At 41.3% G+C, this 17,820-nt stretch overlaps 1 protein-coding gene across 1 annotated transcript in view; it reads right to left on the bottom strand.

Moving 5' to 3' along the window:
* The window catches only part of SCFD2 (sec1 family domain containing 2), a 312,565-nt gene that overhangs the window by 27,110 nt on the left and 267,635 nt on the right, over window positions 1–17,820 (bottom strand). The window contains exons 6-7 of the mRNA XM_073342054.2: window positions 11,623–11,768; window positions 4,485–4,619 (exon numbers count right to left, since the gene is read on the bottom strand). Coding sequence (XP_073198155.1) covers window positions 4,485–4,619; window positions 11,623–11,768 — 281 coding nt within the window. The remainder of the gene's footprint in view (window positions 1–4,484; window positions 4,620–11,622; window positions 11,769–17,820) is intronic.

Genomic DNA, 17,820 nt, shown 5'->3' with positions numbered 1-17,820 from the left:
GTCAAAGCAACTGCTTGCCCTACTGACATGGGTGATTCTGGCACCAAGAGAGCTTTGTTGATACAATGCATTTTGAAAGACTAACTGGTGGCTGGGTACTGGTTCTTAAAACATTGAGCAGACAGATGAAAAATGTCCAGAGCAACCGACAGAAGAGACCCTTGGCAGAACAACAGAGAATGATTCATGACAGCTACGGAGAGAGTGAACACATGTATGATTACAAATCTCTTTTAGTGTCTCACATTTTTCAGAAAAAACGTATTTCAGGAGATGTCAACTTACAGCTCAGTCACTGGCTGTGCCCATAACTCCCTCCCTTTCCTGCCGTTTCTCAAGGATTTCACTCACTCCTTTTCCCCACCCCCCACTCTTTTCCCTCCCTAATCCCATTAGTTAGTGCCCCCTCAACAAGTTACATCTTGCCTTAAGCAATCCATGGGAATTCACCATTTATGTCAGCATGGAGCAATGGGGCTCTCTGCTTCAGGGTTTGCCTGCACAGGTCCAGCTGCAGGAGTGTGGTCTGAGATCATCCACTCTCTGGAGAAGAGACCGATTTTGGTATATGACTGTACAGCACCTAGCACCATGGGACCCCGACTTAGATGGCATATAGGTGCTAGTGTAACAACAACAACAACAATTGGGTAGACCTAACAATTGGTCAATGTTGAAAATGGCTCTATCTGAATGTTATACTTTCTGGAGACCACACGTATGTTTTTAGAAAAACTAATGATTGTTCCTGCTTCAAAAAAAAAAACCAAACAAAACCCAAGCAAATAAAATCAAATAAATGCAGGTGTGAATTACAGGGAAATCTCCAGTAAATAAAAACAGTCATTTCAAACATCATGTGTGCATCAGCTCGTTTATACACTTTGATAGCGGAATGTCTGTTCTCTTTCTTTCTTTCTTGGAATTACAGCACGGATTGTTTTTCAGACATCACACAGGTGTGGAAAGATCTTCCAGAGGCAAAGAACTGTGGGTCAGTTTTTAGGGCTGCCAACCCTGACAGTGTATCTTTATACTAGGGCTCTTGATTAATTAAAGTTAACTCACACGATAAACTAAAAAAAATGAATCGTGATTAAAAAAATTAATCATGATTAATTGCACTGTTAAACAATAGAATACCAATTTAAATTTATTAAATATTTTTGGATGTTTTTCTACATTTTCAAATATATTGATTTCTATTACAACACAAAATACAAAGCGTACAGTGCTCACTTTATATTATTATTTTTATTACAAATATTTGCACTGTAAAAATTATAAATAAAAAATAGTATTTTTCAATTCACCTCATACAAGTACTATAGTGCAATCTCTTTATCGTGAAAGTGTAACTTACAAATGTAGATTCTTTGTTTCATAACTGCACTCAAAAACAAAACAATGTAAAACTTTAGAGCCTATAAGTCCACTCAGTCCTACTTCTTGTTCAGCCAGTCGCCAAGACAAACAAGTTTGTTTACATTTACGGGAGATAATGCTGCCTGCTTCTTATTTACAATGTCACTTGAAAGTGAAAACAGGCATTCGCATGGCACTTTTGTAGCTGGTGTTGCAAGGTATTTACGTGCCAGATATGCTAAACATTCGTATGCCCCTTCATGCTTCAGCCACCATTCCAGAGGACATGCTTCCATGCTGATGATGCTCATTCAAAAAATAATGCATTAATTAGATTTGTGACTGAACTCCTCGGGGAGAATTGTATGTCTCCTATTCTGTTTTACCCACATTCTGCCATATATTTCATGTTATAGGAGTCTCAGATGATGACTCAGAACATGGTCATTTTAAGAACACTTTCACTACAGATTTGACAAAATACAAAGAAGGTACCAATGTGAGATTTCTATCAGGGATCTGAGTACAGTGGAAGCTGCTGGGTGCTAAGCACTTTTGAAAATCTGGCCACTTCATTTAGGCACCTAAATGGGCTGCTGGCTCTTTTGTAAATGTAGATCCAACTGTGGGGCAGAGACATGAAAACAGGGCAAAAAAATAAAGGCATGTTACACTTTCTGGCTGATAATAATTTACTCTAAACTAACACAACAAGAATCCTCTTATAAACTGATAGCAAGTACAAAGCATTTTTGGCAGAGTTTCTGAGGTCTTACACTCAACTCTGACATTTCTATTTGTCTGTATTTAACACAACAACTTTTGAGCAAAAGTTTCCATGAGCTACAGCTCACTTCATCGGATGCATCCGATGAAGTGAGCTGTAGCTCACGAAAGATTATGCTCAAATAAATTGGTTAGTCTCTAAGGTGCCACAAGTACTCCTTTTCTTTTTGCGAATACAGACTAACATAGCTGTTAATCTGAAACAATAACTTTTGAATACCACATCTAATCAATTCCAAAATTTCAGGGGATGTTCTAGGCAGGGCCGAATCTTTTGATTTGGGGAACATTGGAAAACTGAATGAGGGAAAAACGGAAACACACGGAGCTCTGGCATTTGATTAGCAGAGCTACAGATTAAGCACTTCTGCAATTGTGTATCGATCAAACAACTGGTTGATGGAACCCATTAATACCTTCCAGCATAATAATACCCATGCTCATCCTCCTGTCACAGATCTGGTCGTCCATCAGATGGCTGAGAGGGGAATCCAAGCCTCTAGATCAGGGATGGGCAAACTACGGCCCAGGGGCCACATCTGGCCCTCCAGCTGGTTTAATCCGGCCCTTGAGCTCCTGCTGCGAGTGGGTCTGGGGCTTGCCCTGCTCCTGCGCTCCAGACAGGGATTGGGGTTGGAGGCCACTCTGTGTGTGCACGCCGAGGCTCCCGGAAGCAGCAGCATGTCCCCCCTCCAGCTCCTACGTTTAGGAACAGACAGGGGGCTCTGTGCACTGCCCCTGCCCCAAGCGCCACCCCGGCAGCTCCCATTGGCCAGGAACTGCGGCTAATGGGAGCTGCAGGGGCGGTGCCTGCGGACGGGGCAGCGCACAGAGCCACCTGGCCACACTTCCACATAGGAGCTGGAGGGGGGACATGCCGCTGCTTCCAGGAACTATTTGAGGTAAGAGCCTCCTGGAGCCTGCACCTCTGACCCCCTCCCATGCCCCAACGCCCTGACCCAGCCCAGAGCCCCCTCCCACACCCTGAACTCCTCATTTCTGGCCCCACCCCAGAACCCTCACCCCCAGCTGGAGCCCTCACCCCCTCCTGCACCCCAACCCGATTTCATGAGCATTCATGGCCCTCCATACAATTTCCATACCCAGATGTGGCCCTCGGGCCAAAAAGTTTGCCCACCCCTGCTCTAGATCACTGGATGGTTTAAGACTCTTGGAGCCTGAATGGAGTCCAGACACTGCCCCAGTCTCTGCAGTCCCTAGGCACACTATTGGATTGCAGACCCTGTGTCTGGAACTCCCTGTCCAGCTGCCTAGCTCCTGGGCTCAGTGCTGACCCTTCAGCCTCCCCGATTGCTTAAACACACCCTCTTCCAGGACTACCCCCAAGATGTGAGCCTTCTGGTTTACCATATAACTCTCACAGGAAGCACATTGCAGTAGTGAAGCATGTAAAAAACACACACACACACACACACAGAGGCAGATTCTAACACCACCGCTCTCTTGTACTTAATCATAGATGCCTAAGAAAGAGTACAGATCATAGAGAACACTAGCCCCTCACTAGCACCCCCTTCCTTTGGGAGTCCTTGGAGACCATCTGCGTTTAGGAAGGTAGGCAGGGTCCCCTGCCTCACCCAGGCTTCTGCAGATTGGGTTAACCCTCCCCCATCTTGAGCTGGAAAAAAATGGCCCCCAGAAGAGCAGCTCTTGCCCTTTTTATAACTTTTTGCCCTCTTTGTCAGGTGACATCCTCCTCAGCTTCTCCCAGTGATCACAGCCTCCTGCCTGCTGACTTTGTTGCCAAGACGACCTGTCCACGGTTAACCTAGTTCTGTGGGTTGGGAGCCAGCCTATTGTTTAGAGTTATTCCATTTTGATAGGAGAGCACTTAATGTCAATGGCCCTCTCTTGTTATGCTTTTGCCACCAGCCTTTTGAATTTCAGCCCAACATGGAAGTAACAGACAAGGGAGAAGGCAAAAGGCTACATCCTTCAAAACTGAGTTGTTACGGTTTGGTCAAGATACATACACGGAGTTCATAATTCATGAGTTGCTTTTCTAACATAGTTTTTAAAAACTGAAATAAATACATATGTGTAATAATATAGACCCACATTTATATCGTTTCATATAGATATATTCACCTATGTACATACATATGTATATGTATTACTGGAATAATTAGGTCTTCATTTAATTGAGCATTAGTCTCATCCAGTTATTACAATGACAAAGGCAAATACAGTTGTGTACCACTTCCTGGGCAGCTAATGGAAGTGATACATGACTGCATATAGTAGCAGTGGCTGAGATGTTCAACTATGGACAGGTGCAGATTTTATACATGAACTCGGGATGGTTGCTTTACCTTCAGGAACATGCTGAATCCAGTTTTCAGGAGATCAGTGAGACCTGCAGAGAGGTGCTCAATATCAACAGGGTCAGGTCGATCAGAATTGAATATCTCCTCTACCACCTGCTTCAGCAATGGCTTGTAAGTGGCCTGCAAAAGTAAAACGTGCTGAAAATAAAAGTGCCTGTACTTGTGGCGAGTTGCTTTTCTTAGCGTTTCATTACCATTAAAGGAAACAAAAGCTTTTGTCACAGAATGGAAATTGGACACATTTAGAAGGTTGAAGCAACAACTGTATTTGCAACATTACATAGCAATGATGTGCACAGAATTCTCATCTAATTGAAGAGAGAGATACGTGCTATATTTACCCAGGTGCTGTGTGTACTCCATGTGTAAAGGGAGGCAAGGAAAAAAGTGTGAAGATTCTTGTGGGAGAAGAGGTCAAGCGGCCAGTCAAGGCTGTTATTATTAGCAGAGTAGAGCATATGGGCTTAGGTTTCTCTCCAACCCAAAGCTCCTTTAGGGTCATACAGAGAGGGCAGCGAACTGTCACCATACCTGTAGGTTATCTTGAATCCAGGCATAATTTCAAGGAGACATGTGGCTTTGTTGAACACTTAAACAGAAATGAGTACTATGATTTGTTTATTTTTAAGAGAATTTAGTGCACTTGAAACAGGCTGTCCTGGCAGCTAGAGAAGGGCACATCACTTAAAGTGTGAAATAATAATTCAGCTCCTACTCCTAGGCCAGGAAGAGCTATAGGAGGAATGATCATGTACCTCTAGCTCTCCATCTCTGCACAGCCAGCCACTCCTGCCTCCTAGCTACATAGGAGAACGGGGACAGATTAAGACAATCTGGGGACCGAGGGCCATAATGACATGCATAATAATGACATGCAGCCTCCTGTGGTTCTGTCCTCCCAGCCCAACCCTCCATTTGGAGTGATGGTGGCAGGGCCAGGGGCCCCTTTCCCCTGCAGGTGTTGCAGTAGGAGCCCCCATCCCTTTGGATGCAGCAGGGATCACTTATCCCACACAGAGTCAGGGGGCAGGGGAGGGAACCCCCATACTTCCCCTGGCAGTCAGTTACTTAGGTGGGCATGTTTGCCACACACAAAGGCCTGCATGACACCTAAATCTCAGATCAACCTAGCTATGTCGCTCATGTGAAATTCACACCCATGAGAGACATAGTTAAGTTGACCTAAGCCCCGGTGTGGACACTGCTAGGTTGCGGAAAAATTCTTCCATTGACCTAACTACTGCCTCTCGGAGAGGTAGATTTATTACAGGTTTCAGAGTAGCAGCCGTGTTAGTCTGTATCTGCAAAAAGAAAAGGAGTACTTGTGGCAGCTTAGAGACTAACAAATTTATTTGAGCATAAACTTTTGTGAGCTACAGCTCACTTCATTGGATGCATGCAGTGGAAAATACAGTGGGGAGATTTATATACACAGAGAACATGAAACAATGGGTGTTACCATACACACTGTAACCAGAGTGATCAGATAAGGTGAACTATTACCAGCAGGAGAGTGGGAGGGCGGGGTGGGGGAGAGAGAGGGACCTTTTGTAGTGATAATCAAGGTGGGCCATTTCCAGCAGTTGACAAGAACGTGTGAGGAACAGTGTGGGGGGAAATAGTTTTACATTGTGTAATGACCCATCCACTCCCAGTCTTTATTCAAGCCTAAGTTAATTGTATCCAGTTTGCAAATTAATTCCAATTCAGCAGTCTCTCGTTGGAGTCTGTTTTTGAAGTTTTTTTGTTGAAGAATTGCGACTTTTAGGTCTGTAATCGAGTGACCAAAGAGATTGACGTGTTCTCTTTCTGGTTTTTGAATGTTATAATTCTTGACGTCTGATTTGTGTCCATTTATTCTTTTATGTAGAAACTGTCCAGTTTGGCCAATGTACTCCCCCGCCCCCCCAGCTATTCCTCAGACATTCTTGTCAACTGCTGGAAATGGCCCACCTTGATTATCACTACAAAAGGTTTCCGCCCTCCCCACCCCCACCCCCGCTCTCCTGCTGGTAATAGCTAACCTTACCTGATCACTCTGGTTACAGTATGTATGGTGACACCCATTGTTTCATGTTCTCTGTGTATATAAATCTCCCCACTGTATTTTCCACTGCATGCATCCAATGAAGTGAGCTGTAGCTCACGAAAGCTTATGCTCAAATAAATTTGTTAGTCTCTAAGGTGCCACAAGTACTCCTTTCCCCTGGAGTTAGTGAGTCTTGGAGTGAACACCCTGCTGTGATCCTAAGGCTGTTCACATCCCTTAGAGCTATTATTTCAGGTTGTCTGCAAACTCATAGGTTTTATTCACACACATGATGGCTAAAAACTTAGTTTTGTTTTTCTAAATGGAAGTGGAGATTCTGATGTCGTTTCCCATGTGGGGAAAAGAAGGGAAAGACCCCTTCATCTCTGTTATCTTCAGGGTGTGGACAGCTGGTTCCCTTCCCAGAACTTCAGGGTTAGTTGAGTGACATGTCCTCACTGAAATCTGCTCTGCTCTGCCTTACCCTGCCCCCTGCAGCAACTGCACATGGAAGCACGCCTCTTGCTTCTGCTAAGCTACTCCTTTAACTCATATGGTCTACTAGGACACACAAGGTGACATTGGACCAATGGGAAACCTTGTCTGTTGACTGAGTCTCTAGCACACTCTAGGATGGCCTGAACTTCCAAGTGTTAAGGGGTCAGTACAGGTGGAGTATTTAAAGATGTAAATCACTTCCTGTTCTCCCGAAGATACTTATTTAAATTTAGGGTGCAGTGAGCCTACGGTCATCCCTTGAAAAGGACAGAAAGAGGAAGGGGTCTGCCAGCTGCCTTTGAAGACACAGGAAAAGTCCAGCAAACTATCCCTGATGATCTGAGAGTAGAGGAATCCTCCCCTCAACAGAAGAGAAGAGATCTTCAGCAGAGGTGGTGGGGGAAGTGCTCAGACTCAGCTCTGCTATTTAGAGGTCTGAGCTGGAGAGTATCAGATCCCTCTGAATATGAATATCATCCAAACATCAAAACACCAGACACGAATACCACTCACACTCTGTAAACACGCCCTCAACCATTTTGAGACACTGGGTCTGATTTTCTTTTTATTTGCATCAACATAGATGAGAGGAATGGTATTTTTTGTGACATGGACAGCTGTCAATTAGTGAACGGACTGAGACCACAAATTCTTTTCATGGTACACCAAATAGCTATCAAGTGATAACTTTCAGTATCTATCAACCTGGGCTGAATTTGAACCGGTGATCTAGAGATGAAAGGGTCCATATTCAGTTATCAATGGCTTGAGCCATCCAGTCATCCTAAAGATGATTTCTAAGGGATTGTCCTCATGACCATTTAGTTTGCAGCAAGCAGTAAATCTACCCCACACTAGCCTGCCATGCACTAACTGTCCACGTGGGTCTTGCTGACATGCACTAACTAGTTCTTCTTTTACTGAAAAATCTACCTTACTCAATTTATAGTTGGGGATAGCATTTTTTGTTTTCATAGGTTTGCTGAAGATTAAAACATTAAAAAGTAACTGTAATAGTTTCAGGAATGAGTGCAATGATCTTAGAAAATTAGCTGGTTCCAAATCTAGTACACAATATTTTCCTACTGTGCTATTCCAGGAATGTCACTTCTCTAGTTTTCTTAGAAGATTCATGTGCAATTTCACTCATGCTTTGCAAAGATGAATGACAGAAGCATCATTTATGACACATACAATAAAAAAAAAGTAAAAAATTAGCCATTTACTATGCAACTTGGATCTTTTCAAGTCAATACTATAATTAAAGAGATTTTTTTTGTCCAGCAGTTTACAATGTAAGAAACAAATCTTGCACTTTGGTAAGCAATCACATCAAAGAAGATTTATGTATCTCTTGTAGTTCTTCTACAACAGGTGAGAATTCTTTTAAATTAAACCAAAACCATAACAGACATTAGCTATATTCTTTCCATAGTAGGACATTCCAAGACTTGTGTCAAAGCTAGTTATGCAATGAATAAGTGCCTTAAACACCACTCACAAGCTTGAAGTCCAGTGTAAAACTCTATGTAATATCCACTTAAAGCCACATATAAGCAATAGAAATGCATAAAAAAAGGAAACATTTGGAGTAGAGATCAAAACCAATGTTAATCAGAAACCTATTATATGAAATAGAGGATAGATATCATCTGTATGCCATCAGAGATGAATACTTACCAGCTAAGATTTTCAAAAGTGACTAATGAGTTTGGGTAGAGCGGGTCAAAATATTTTTGAAACTTTTTTCCAAGCAAAAAATGACGTTTTGTGGAAACCAAAATGTTTCATGGAGCATATCAGCTTACAGGAAAATTTCCCTGTGAAGGTTTCTCAGGTCCAGGATGGAACTACTAGAGAGATCCACCCCAGAATTGCCAATGGCCCAGTGGAGAGTGGAGGGCACTTATCCGGAATGTGAGATACACAGGTTCAAGATCCCACTCTGCCTGATTTAGAGCAGGGACTTGAACTTGCGTCTCACACTTCCCAGATGAGTGCCCTAGCTACCAGGACACTGGCTACTCCTGGGACAGGTTTCCTTTCTTTCCCTTATGTTGGTTTGTGAAAAATTTCAAAGGGTCACATTTTTGTTCCACACTGGAACAAAAACAAATGTCAAAACCTCAACTTTTTTTTGCAAAACAGAATTCTTGTTTTCAGGCCAGCCCTAATTCTGGGTGCCTGGATACCCAGGCTCTGAAAATCAGGGCCCTTCGAGCGTCTCAGGCTGGCCACCCAAAAAATGAGAGCCATGAAATTACTAGTCATTTTTGAAAATCTTGGCCACAATATTTACGATGCTTTTCAAAAAATAATGTAATCTCTTTTAATTTCTACATTAGACTGACAATAACAAAACTTATATCCTAACGCCTACACTAAAATCGTGTCTGGAGATTTGACACTGCTAACATTTTTGTATAAAACTGTGTTTAAACACAGTTCTTGCTAGGAAGTCGCTAACAAGTGGACCTGTCCCATATAGACAGACCAGGTTACCAAAAATTGTGTATGTAATCAGGATGAGGAATGACAGGAACAGAGCAGCAGTTACAAGAGCAGGCAGAGCAGAAACATTAGTTGTGGAATCTTGTGACACATGTAACCACGAGGATAACTGATTGGCTAACTTTGCATAAACATTCATTAGCTTATTTAACACAGGACATTCATGGTGATAAGAAAAGTCCTCTTAAAAGTTTCCTAGTAACTCTGTTAGCATCAGTATATTTTGGGATATGAACTCAATCAGAATAACTGCCCCAAAACTTATCAATGCTGACAAAATGTCTATGAAATATCAAGAACCCTGCATAGGTGCTAACACAGTTTCAAATCTCAGTATAGATATGGACCCTGGCAAGATGGGCTGAACACTGGGGACTTTATCTGTACATAATAGAGATTAAACTAGGGGTTTTAAGGCTAGGCTCCTGGCTCAAGAAGCCACAGGCTGGGCTCTGTTTTGTGGCTTAATCAAACCTGAGGTGGTAAACAATAGTCTTACCCAGAGAAGAGCATAATGCTCAAGAAGCCACTCAACTCCTCCCAGTTCATGTTTTTGTCCCACCTGGAAATGCAGTGCCTCCCGATTCCCTGCCGTGGGTTTCTCCTCTCCGACTGACTGACACTGGGAGGAATATATACAGAGCTGTGCACCCCTATTACATCACTCCTTGGTGGTAGCTCTGAAAAATCCCTCTACTCAGAAAACCCAGAGCGCCCCAACTCATAAAATGGCAACTTTTGTTCTTTTCCATTTAAAAGGAGAGGGGCCCTGAGTCCCTGCAGCTCTCTCTCTTTATAACAGCTTTAGCATGGCAGTAAACCAACTAAACACGGGGGGAGAGAACTTGGGATCCATCCACAGAGGGATGCTTGACAGAAAAGGAGAGTTGTTTGTATGTCGCAGCCACCCCACAGCTCCTGACCACAGTGAATCTGCAGATCTCTTCCTAATCTCCTTCTGCATGATCAGCTAGCCCAGTACAGAGCCAGGTTAGGCAGCTGTAAGGATTCTTTACCTCCACAAAAGGTGTTCCAGGACTTGGCCCTAAATGAGTAGAAGTGGGCTAAAAACCAAAGAACATACTGATGCTAACTACATTTCTAGGAAACTTTCAGAAGTACTTTTTTTTATTATGCTGAGTATTCTGCACAGAGCTACCTAATGAATATTTTGATGATATTAGCTATATCAGCCATCATTCTGGTCACAAGTGCCAGAAGATGTCAGCATTAGGTTTTATGTTTTGACAGCCATTGAATTGCAACTTGATCCCTGTAACTCTTTCACTTGCCTCTCCTACAGTTTTTCTACTGCAAGGCCCCTTCAGCAATGTTGTGTAATAGCCAAAGCTCCATTGCTACACAGCATTGTTTGACTCACCACTGGAGTAATTTTATCCATTTGTTAGTCTGCGGTACACTGAAGTTTCAAAGGAATCTTTCTGGCTAAGGACCAGGGACAAGTTTAATGGTCTTTTAAAATCTTAAATTACTACATGTGCTTTCCATGTGGCAAACGTCCATTTCCAACTGAAGAAGTTATGTAATTGGGGGGGGGGGGGAACTAACTTTGGCCAGGATGACCTATGCTAAAAGAAAATCACACTACTTTCAATAAACAGAAGCTGTATTATCAGGCAATTTTTACAGCAAGACACTTGCAATTGTGGAAATCTGAGAAAAAATACTTTGAAACACAGTCCCATGTAGATACCTAGACATCATTTCAATATACAGTAGTGGATTCTGGCCCTGTGTAGTCTTGATCTAGCCCTGCCACTCACACAAAATATATACAATATCACAACATCATTGTTAACCAAATCCTGAAGTCCTTACTCAGGCAAATTCCCACTGAAATCCAATAAAATCAAGGGGAATTTGCTTGAGTCTGGACTGACTAAGGACTTCAGGAGGCTGCTGCTGATTAGGTCAGTTCTAAAACCTATTTCCAAAAACATTCCGTGGGGTTGCAGAATACGTTTTGTATTCATACAAAAGTAAATTAGTCACAGCTGTGAAACTGTAATTTTGACCGTATGCTAGAACAATATAACACAGATGGAAAAAGGATTATCTACTTACCTGGCAGGTATTACTTCCTGGGACATACACAGAATTAAACTGTTTCATGTGCATTCGAGCTTTTGTAACATCCCTGAGGGACTTAAAGATATTGTCCACTGCAACCGTGGCCTTCTGAAATGTCAGGTGAAGAGACGATTCACAGCCTGAAACAATACAGAAACACATGGCTATGTGAGTAAAGGTCTTTCATTTTTTGATAATGAGCAGTGGGAAAAAGATGATGAGGAAGACATTTTAAATTAGTTTAATATTTTTAGACTTTAGAAATCAACATGTATATACAACATGCTCCCAGCAATAGAACAGCTTGGTAAAGCAGTCACAAATCCTAGAGAGTAAACAAAGCCAACCATGGCTGAGTTACATGTGTATCTTGGATTATGAAACAATTTAACAGCAATACCATAAATTCTGATTGCTACAGCAGGCAGAAAAGGTAGTTATGTCACTAGATCTTTAAGGGAAAGAACCCTTCATTTTTCAGTCTGCTCACTGTGACACAATCGTGCAAGGAAGTTTACTCACAGCACAGTACCTGAACCTTTGCCTGCAGCCCAGTGACTGAGAAGGCATTTCTTAGCTGTGCAGAACTAACTGGATGACTTAGTGACAAGTATTCTGACTTGCCAAGGAAGATGCATTATCCAAAAGGAGATATGTTCCTCACTAATTCATAATTACTACATTTTTAAAAATTTATTTGCTTAAAGCAGCTCAACCTAAGATGTGAATGTTAATTTTCATAGAGGCCTTACTTTTTAACCCAATTCTCTCCACCAGGTGGAGGCACAAAGGAGTGGATGGTCAAATGATTTCCCCAAGCCATATCCAGTTGTAAGCCCATGACTTAGTAAGGAAAGATTCTAGTCCTTGGAGCTAATCACCATACCATCTGACCTATATTACAAAAAGGAATGGAAACTGTGCTTTCTAAACTTAAATGGCTCAAGTTAGAGAACTGCTGGATAATTTATATTGAAATGTTTGGTTTCAGAGTAACAGCCGTGTTAGTCAGTATTCGCAAAAAGAAAAGGAGGACTTGTGGCACCTTAGAGACTAACCAATTTATTTGAGCATAAGCTTTTGTGAGCTACAGCTCACTTCATCGGATGCATACTGTGGAAAGTGTAGAAGATCTTTTAATATACACACAAAGCATGAAAAAATACCTCCTCCCACCCTACTCTCCTGCTGGTAACAGCTTATCTAAAGTGATCACTCTCCTTACAATGTGTATGATAATCAAGTTGGGCCATTTCCGTTGGAGGAGGTATTTTTTCATGCTTTGTGTGTATATAAAAAGATCTTCTACACTTTCCACAGTATGCATCCGATGAAGTGAGCTGTAGCTCACGAAAGCTTATGCTCAAATAAATTGGTTAGTCTCTAAGGTGCCACAAGTACTCCTTTTCTTATTGAGATGTTTGTCGTTCCTGCCAAATGTCTGCACAACTCTCTCCCTGCCTTCTTTTCTGCTCTCATTTCTTCATTATTCTCTCCACCGCCCCTAATAGTAAAGGACAAAGAGAGTGTGAGACAAATCCCCACTCTCATCCTCACAAATAATTTGCCACTGGGGACTCAGGGTGCATTCTGTTTTGCTGATTTACATCCAGATTCTGCAATATGATCCACATGGGTAGGCCCTTACATCTGCCTGCAATCCCATTGGCATAAGTGGGGCTCCCTCTAGGCATGAAGGACTGCCTACATGCATCAGTCTGCAGGAATGGGCCATTCTTAGATGAAAACTCCTTGGGATGGTGTCTTGTAACAATACTTAATCAATACCAATGTCAGGAAAGAGTTAAAATTCAGCCAGCAGAAAAGACAAACTGCTGAGAAGCAAGGACATCGTTTCTGTCAATACCTGATAACTTAGCTCAGCTTATATGGTCAATGCCTGCCCAGCAACTCAGCTCTTAGAACAATGCTAACCCTCCCTTCACAACCCACTGGATGTCTGTAAGCACTCAGGCCTATCCCCCCACCCCCACCCCGCCTCCTTCCCCCGTAAGGTAGCCATAGACGTTTGATGCAATTAGGATGACCTCTATATGTACGTACTGTTCTTATTTTTATCTTTGTTCAGGGTTCTCTCTTGACTTGTAACAATGTCTGACTCTGTATGTACAGATAAATGCAAATGAATTGATAAGAGAATGTATATAACTGGCCACTATGACACCATATCTTTGAAGCTGCTTGTCAGTCTTCCCGGTACCATGACTAAACCCTCTTCAACTCTGTGCTTGCCTGATTCTGGGGAAAAGATTCTTTTGCCTAACACTAAAGACTTTCGTTTTCCATGAATGGAATAGTGGCCAAATGTTCCTATACAGAAAATACAGACAACAAGAAAAGCAAAACTGTGTAGATTTAAAGAGATGCCTAACATTAAGGCCTTTGGAATCATTACCTGTCAAACCACCAATGACACAGCAATCTTTGTATTCTGCACAGCAAACATTAAGAACTTTATAGGGCTGAAGATATTCCTACAAGATTATTATTAGATATTGGGACTGAAGGATCGGGTTCTTTATTTGTTCAAATACTAGCTGAAAAAGAATCTGGGTCAGATCCACAGCTGGTATATCAGGGCAACACTCCATTGGATTTTCATTTGTGCTACAGCTGAGGATCTGGCTCTAGCCATTGTGTGGTCTAGTAATGCACTGGGACTGAGAGACAGCAACTCCTGCATTCTAACCCCAACACTGACACTCACTCAGAAGTCCTTGGGCATGTCACTTGAAATCTAGTAAATTTTAAAAAAGTGAGTGAAAAGTTGTTTTAGGTACTGTGTTTGTTCAAGTCCCCCTGCAAACTACTGTGATTTTACAATAATGATTTGCTGTTCTTAAAACATGCTTATCTCTCTCGTGCACAATCTGCACAGACAAGGAAACTAATTTAGGCCCTAATCCTTCAATTGACAAGTGTACCTGCCTCCTACCAATCACAGGCCTGGGGTCCCAATCCTTCAGACAGTTATATATGTCCACATCTTTACTCACATGAGCTGTCCCATAGACATCAGTCTACTCCTGTGGGTAAAGTTAAGCATGTGTGTGTTTGTAGGAATGGAGCCTAACTGATTCTATAGTGAAACTACCAAATACACAAATTTGTGCTACTGAATGTACAAAGTAAACTGGAAAAAAAAATAGTTTTTTTCTCTAATATCTGTTAGCTGTAGTAAGTTTTAATATTATTTCTAACAATAGTAGCTAAAAAAATTCAGAGAGATTTTAAATTGACAATGTCCTTTTAATCTCTGTCTTGTTTTCCCAGTGAGTAAAATGAGGGTCCTAATACTTCAGTGGGGTACTCAAAATGTATCTGCCTTGATGGGGGTTGTGAGGGTGGTCTCCCCTCTCTCCGCTATATTAAATTCTGTAAGAGCCAAGCTTTTTCCTGGTATGTAAATGCTAGAGGTAAGCTTTTTCTGACTAGCACAAGTTATTTTTCCTTTGTATAGAGTGCTTTTTTCAACCCTTTTTGAGAAGAAAGCCATCACTTTTGGCCAAAACACATCTGGAATGTTTTCTTTTGCTAGTGAACCTCAGCACTCTTTGTTAAGCAAGGTCAGGTAAAGCAAAACCACATGAGACAAAGTTGGTTGCTTTTGCTTTGGACATTTTCTTTTTTTTCTTTTTTAAAAGAGATTTTATCTTTTGTCATTTCAAAGTTCATTGTCTTGTTCTTATACTTATTTTTCTCATTAGCAGAGATTGCTCTGTATACAATTTCTTCCTTCTTCCATTGACAGCTTTTTTACTTCAAAAACGATCTTCAAATAAGAATTTTTAAACTTTCCACCCTCCACTTCTTCTGAAATGTAATGACCAGTCACTGAGGCCCATTGCCTTGCACTCTGTGCAGCCATTTATGCCTGTGCAAAATGGGCGTGAAATGCTACCACAAGTGTCTGTGAGTGCAGAGTTCTTATTTGGCAGCATATTACAGCTCCATTGCATGGGTGCAAATGACTGCACTGGGGGCAAGGCAGTGAGAATCAGGCCCTGGATGTATATGGTGCCACAGGATAGGGACGCCATATAGATACACTAAGACAGTCACAAACACTATCAATTATCATTTTGTGTTCTTTTGCTTTTAATGAATCTTCTATTTTCATATTTTTTAGCCACAGTTCTTTTTGTTTATTTATTTATTTTTATTTGAGCCTGGCAATTGTCTGTCTGGTTGTTGTTCTCTGCGTTTGGCATATAATCACAGCACATCCTGTTTTGCTTTCTTTGTTGAGATCAACCTTTTGTTAATGCATTTCTTGATTAACTGCATGCCCTTTAATTACTTGATTAACTACCCATGTTATTTATAGAGAAACATTGATTTTACATGTACCATTACTTTTACAGTTTATGTTAACAGAGTCATAGATTTTAAGGCTATTAGATCACTTAGTTTGATGTCCAGTATAACACAGGCCCTATAATTTCATTCATACTTGTATTGAGCCCAATATATATATATATATATATATATATTTTACTAATGCATGCTTTCCAGAAAGGTATCTAGTCTTAATTTAAAGACTTCAAGAGATGGAGAATCCACCACTTCCATTGGTAGTTTGTTCCAATAGTTAATCATCCTCACTGTTAAAAATGAATGCCATATTTCGAATTTTATATTTGTCTAGCTTTAACTTCTACCTATTATAAAGATGGAATTTTAAAGGACCTTATTTTATGAAATATTTTAATTTGTTTAGTATAAATTCCTGTGTACTTTCTAGGATTCACTGGCTTCAAAATTAAAAAGGAAGCATTAATTTTTATACTGCACTTCTGATTCCAGGAAAGGAAATAAGGAATCCTTCTGTTCAGCCTAGAAACAGATTCCAAAAATTCAGCCAAGAATCTTCAAGACAATTTACAGTGACCTAATACGTATGCAATCTGAGACACCAAGAAAACCTTATATTATGAAAATACTTTACATAAGAAAAATTTACATTGTCGAGTTCAAACAGAGAAACTTGCTCATAATAAATATTCTGCTCAGGGTTATGAGGAGTCAGGTTGATTACAAGTATTTAGTGAGTACTTCCATTTCAAGCAATCATTTTCTTCCTCTGACCTTTCCCATTTTAGAGCTATATTCTTTCACATTTAGAAATCCATGGCATACTGCACAGCTGGGTATAGATTATAAACCACTGTAACCTCCCCTGGGATGGAATATAGTCAATTCTAACAATTATTCTAATTGGATTAAAATGCATTTAAGGCACACAGTTATGAAAACCATCTTCCTGACATTCTTTAAACTGTTACAATAATTGTTTTTCAGATCCCACCACTTCAACCTTTAGAGTCCTGCAGACTCCATGTTACAGTCCCTAGCGTTCAATGCATCAGCGTCAGAAGCTTCTGCTGTAAACTAGAACCACAGGCATTCAACGCTCTGGGATAATTTTTTCATTAGCATATTGGATTGTTGAAGTGCACCATACATATTAGAGAGAGATGAAGAACTAATGTGCAAAGTGATTGATATATGACGTGATTAGTGAGGGTGGTAGCTTCATCTCGTAGCCCTGTGAAGTGGGATGAAATGGAAATGGACAGTGGGGCTGAGGTAAAGGCCTGTGGGCCCTGAGAAGAAAAGAGTGATGAAAAGCATGCCTTGGGAAGGATGGGTACTGGGGGAGTATTTTCTGCTTTCATACACAGAAGTAGAAGCTGGCATTTCCCGGGTTTTGGATCCAGTTTAGAGTCTGAGGGCGCTTGGATCCAGAATTCCAGTTCAGGGCCATCTCCAATCTCTTTCTTTCAGCTATCCTCAATGGTATATATTCCTTCTGTGCCACCCGGAAAAACCTCCTTTCACATGGTAGTAAATCAGACAACTCCCGTCAAGTTGGACTTTTTTCAGATCGTTCTCTCTTTGGAATCAGAGTTTGGCTTTGTCCTTGTTAGCGGTTTGGGCACCTTGGCACCAGCAGGCCATAGTCTTCTAGATAAAAATTGTTCACGCCACCATTTTATGGAGTAACAGGAAGTGCTGCAGGGATAAGAGGGGGTGCAGGCCTGTGCTGGACAATGAATATGCATGTACTCTTGATCTACAGTAAGGATTTGGTATTTTGTTCCAGTGTTCTGTGGCAGAGCCTACAGAAAACATTTGTCTGTCATGCCTTTCTTAATTGCCCCACAGTGG

Source organism: Lepidochelys kempii, chromosome 4, assembly GCF_965140285.1.
Source record: "Lepidochelys kempii isolate rLepKem1 chromosome 4, rLepKem1.hap1, whole genome shotgun sequence".
Lineage (NCBI taxonomy): Eukaryota > Metazoa > Chordata > Testudines > Cheloniidae > Lepidochelys > Lepidochelys kempii.
This window is presented reverse-complemented; position numbering and strand designations above follow the sequence as displayed.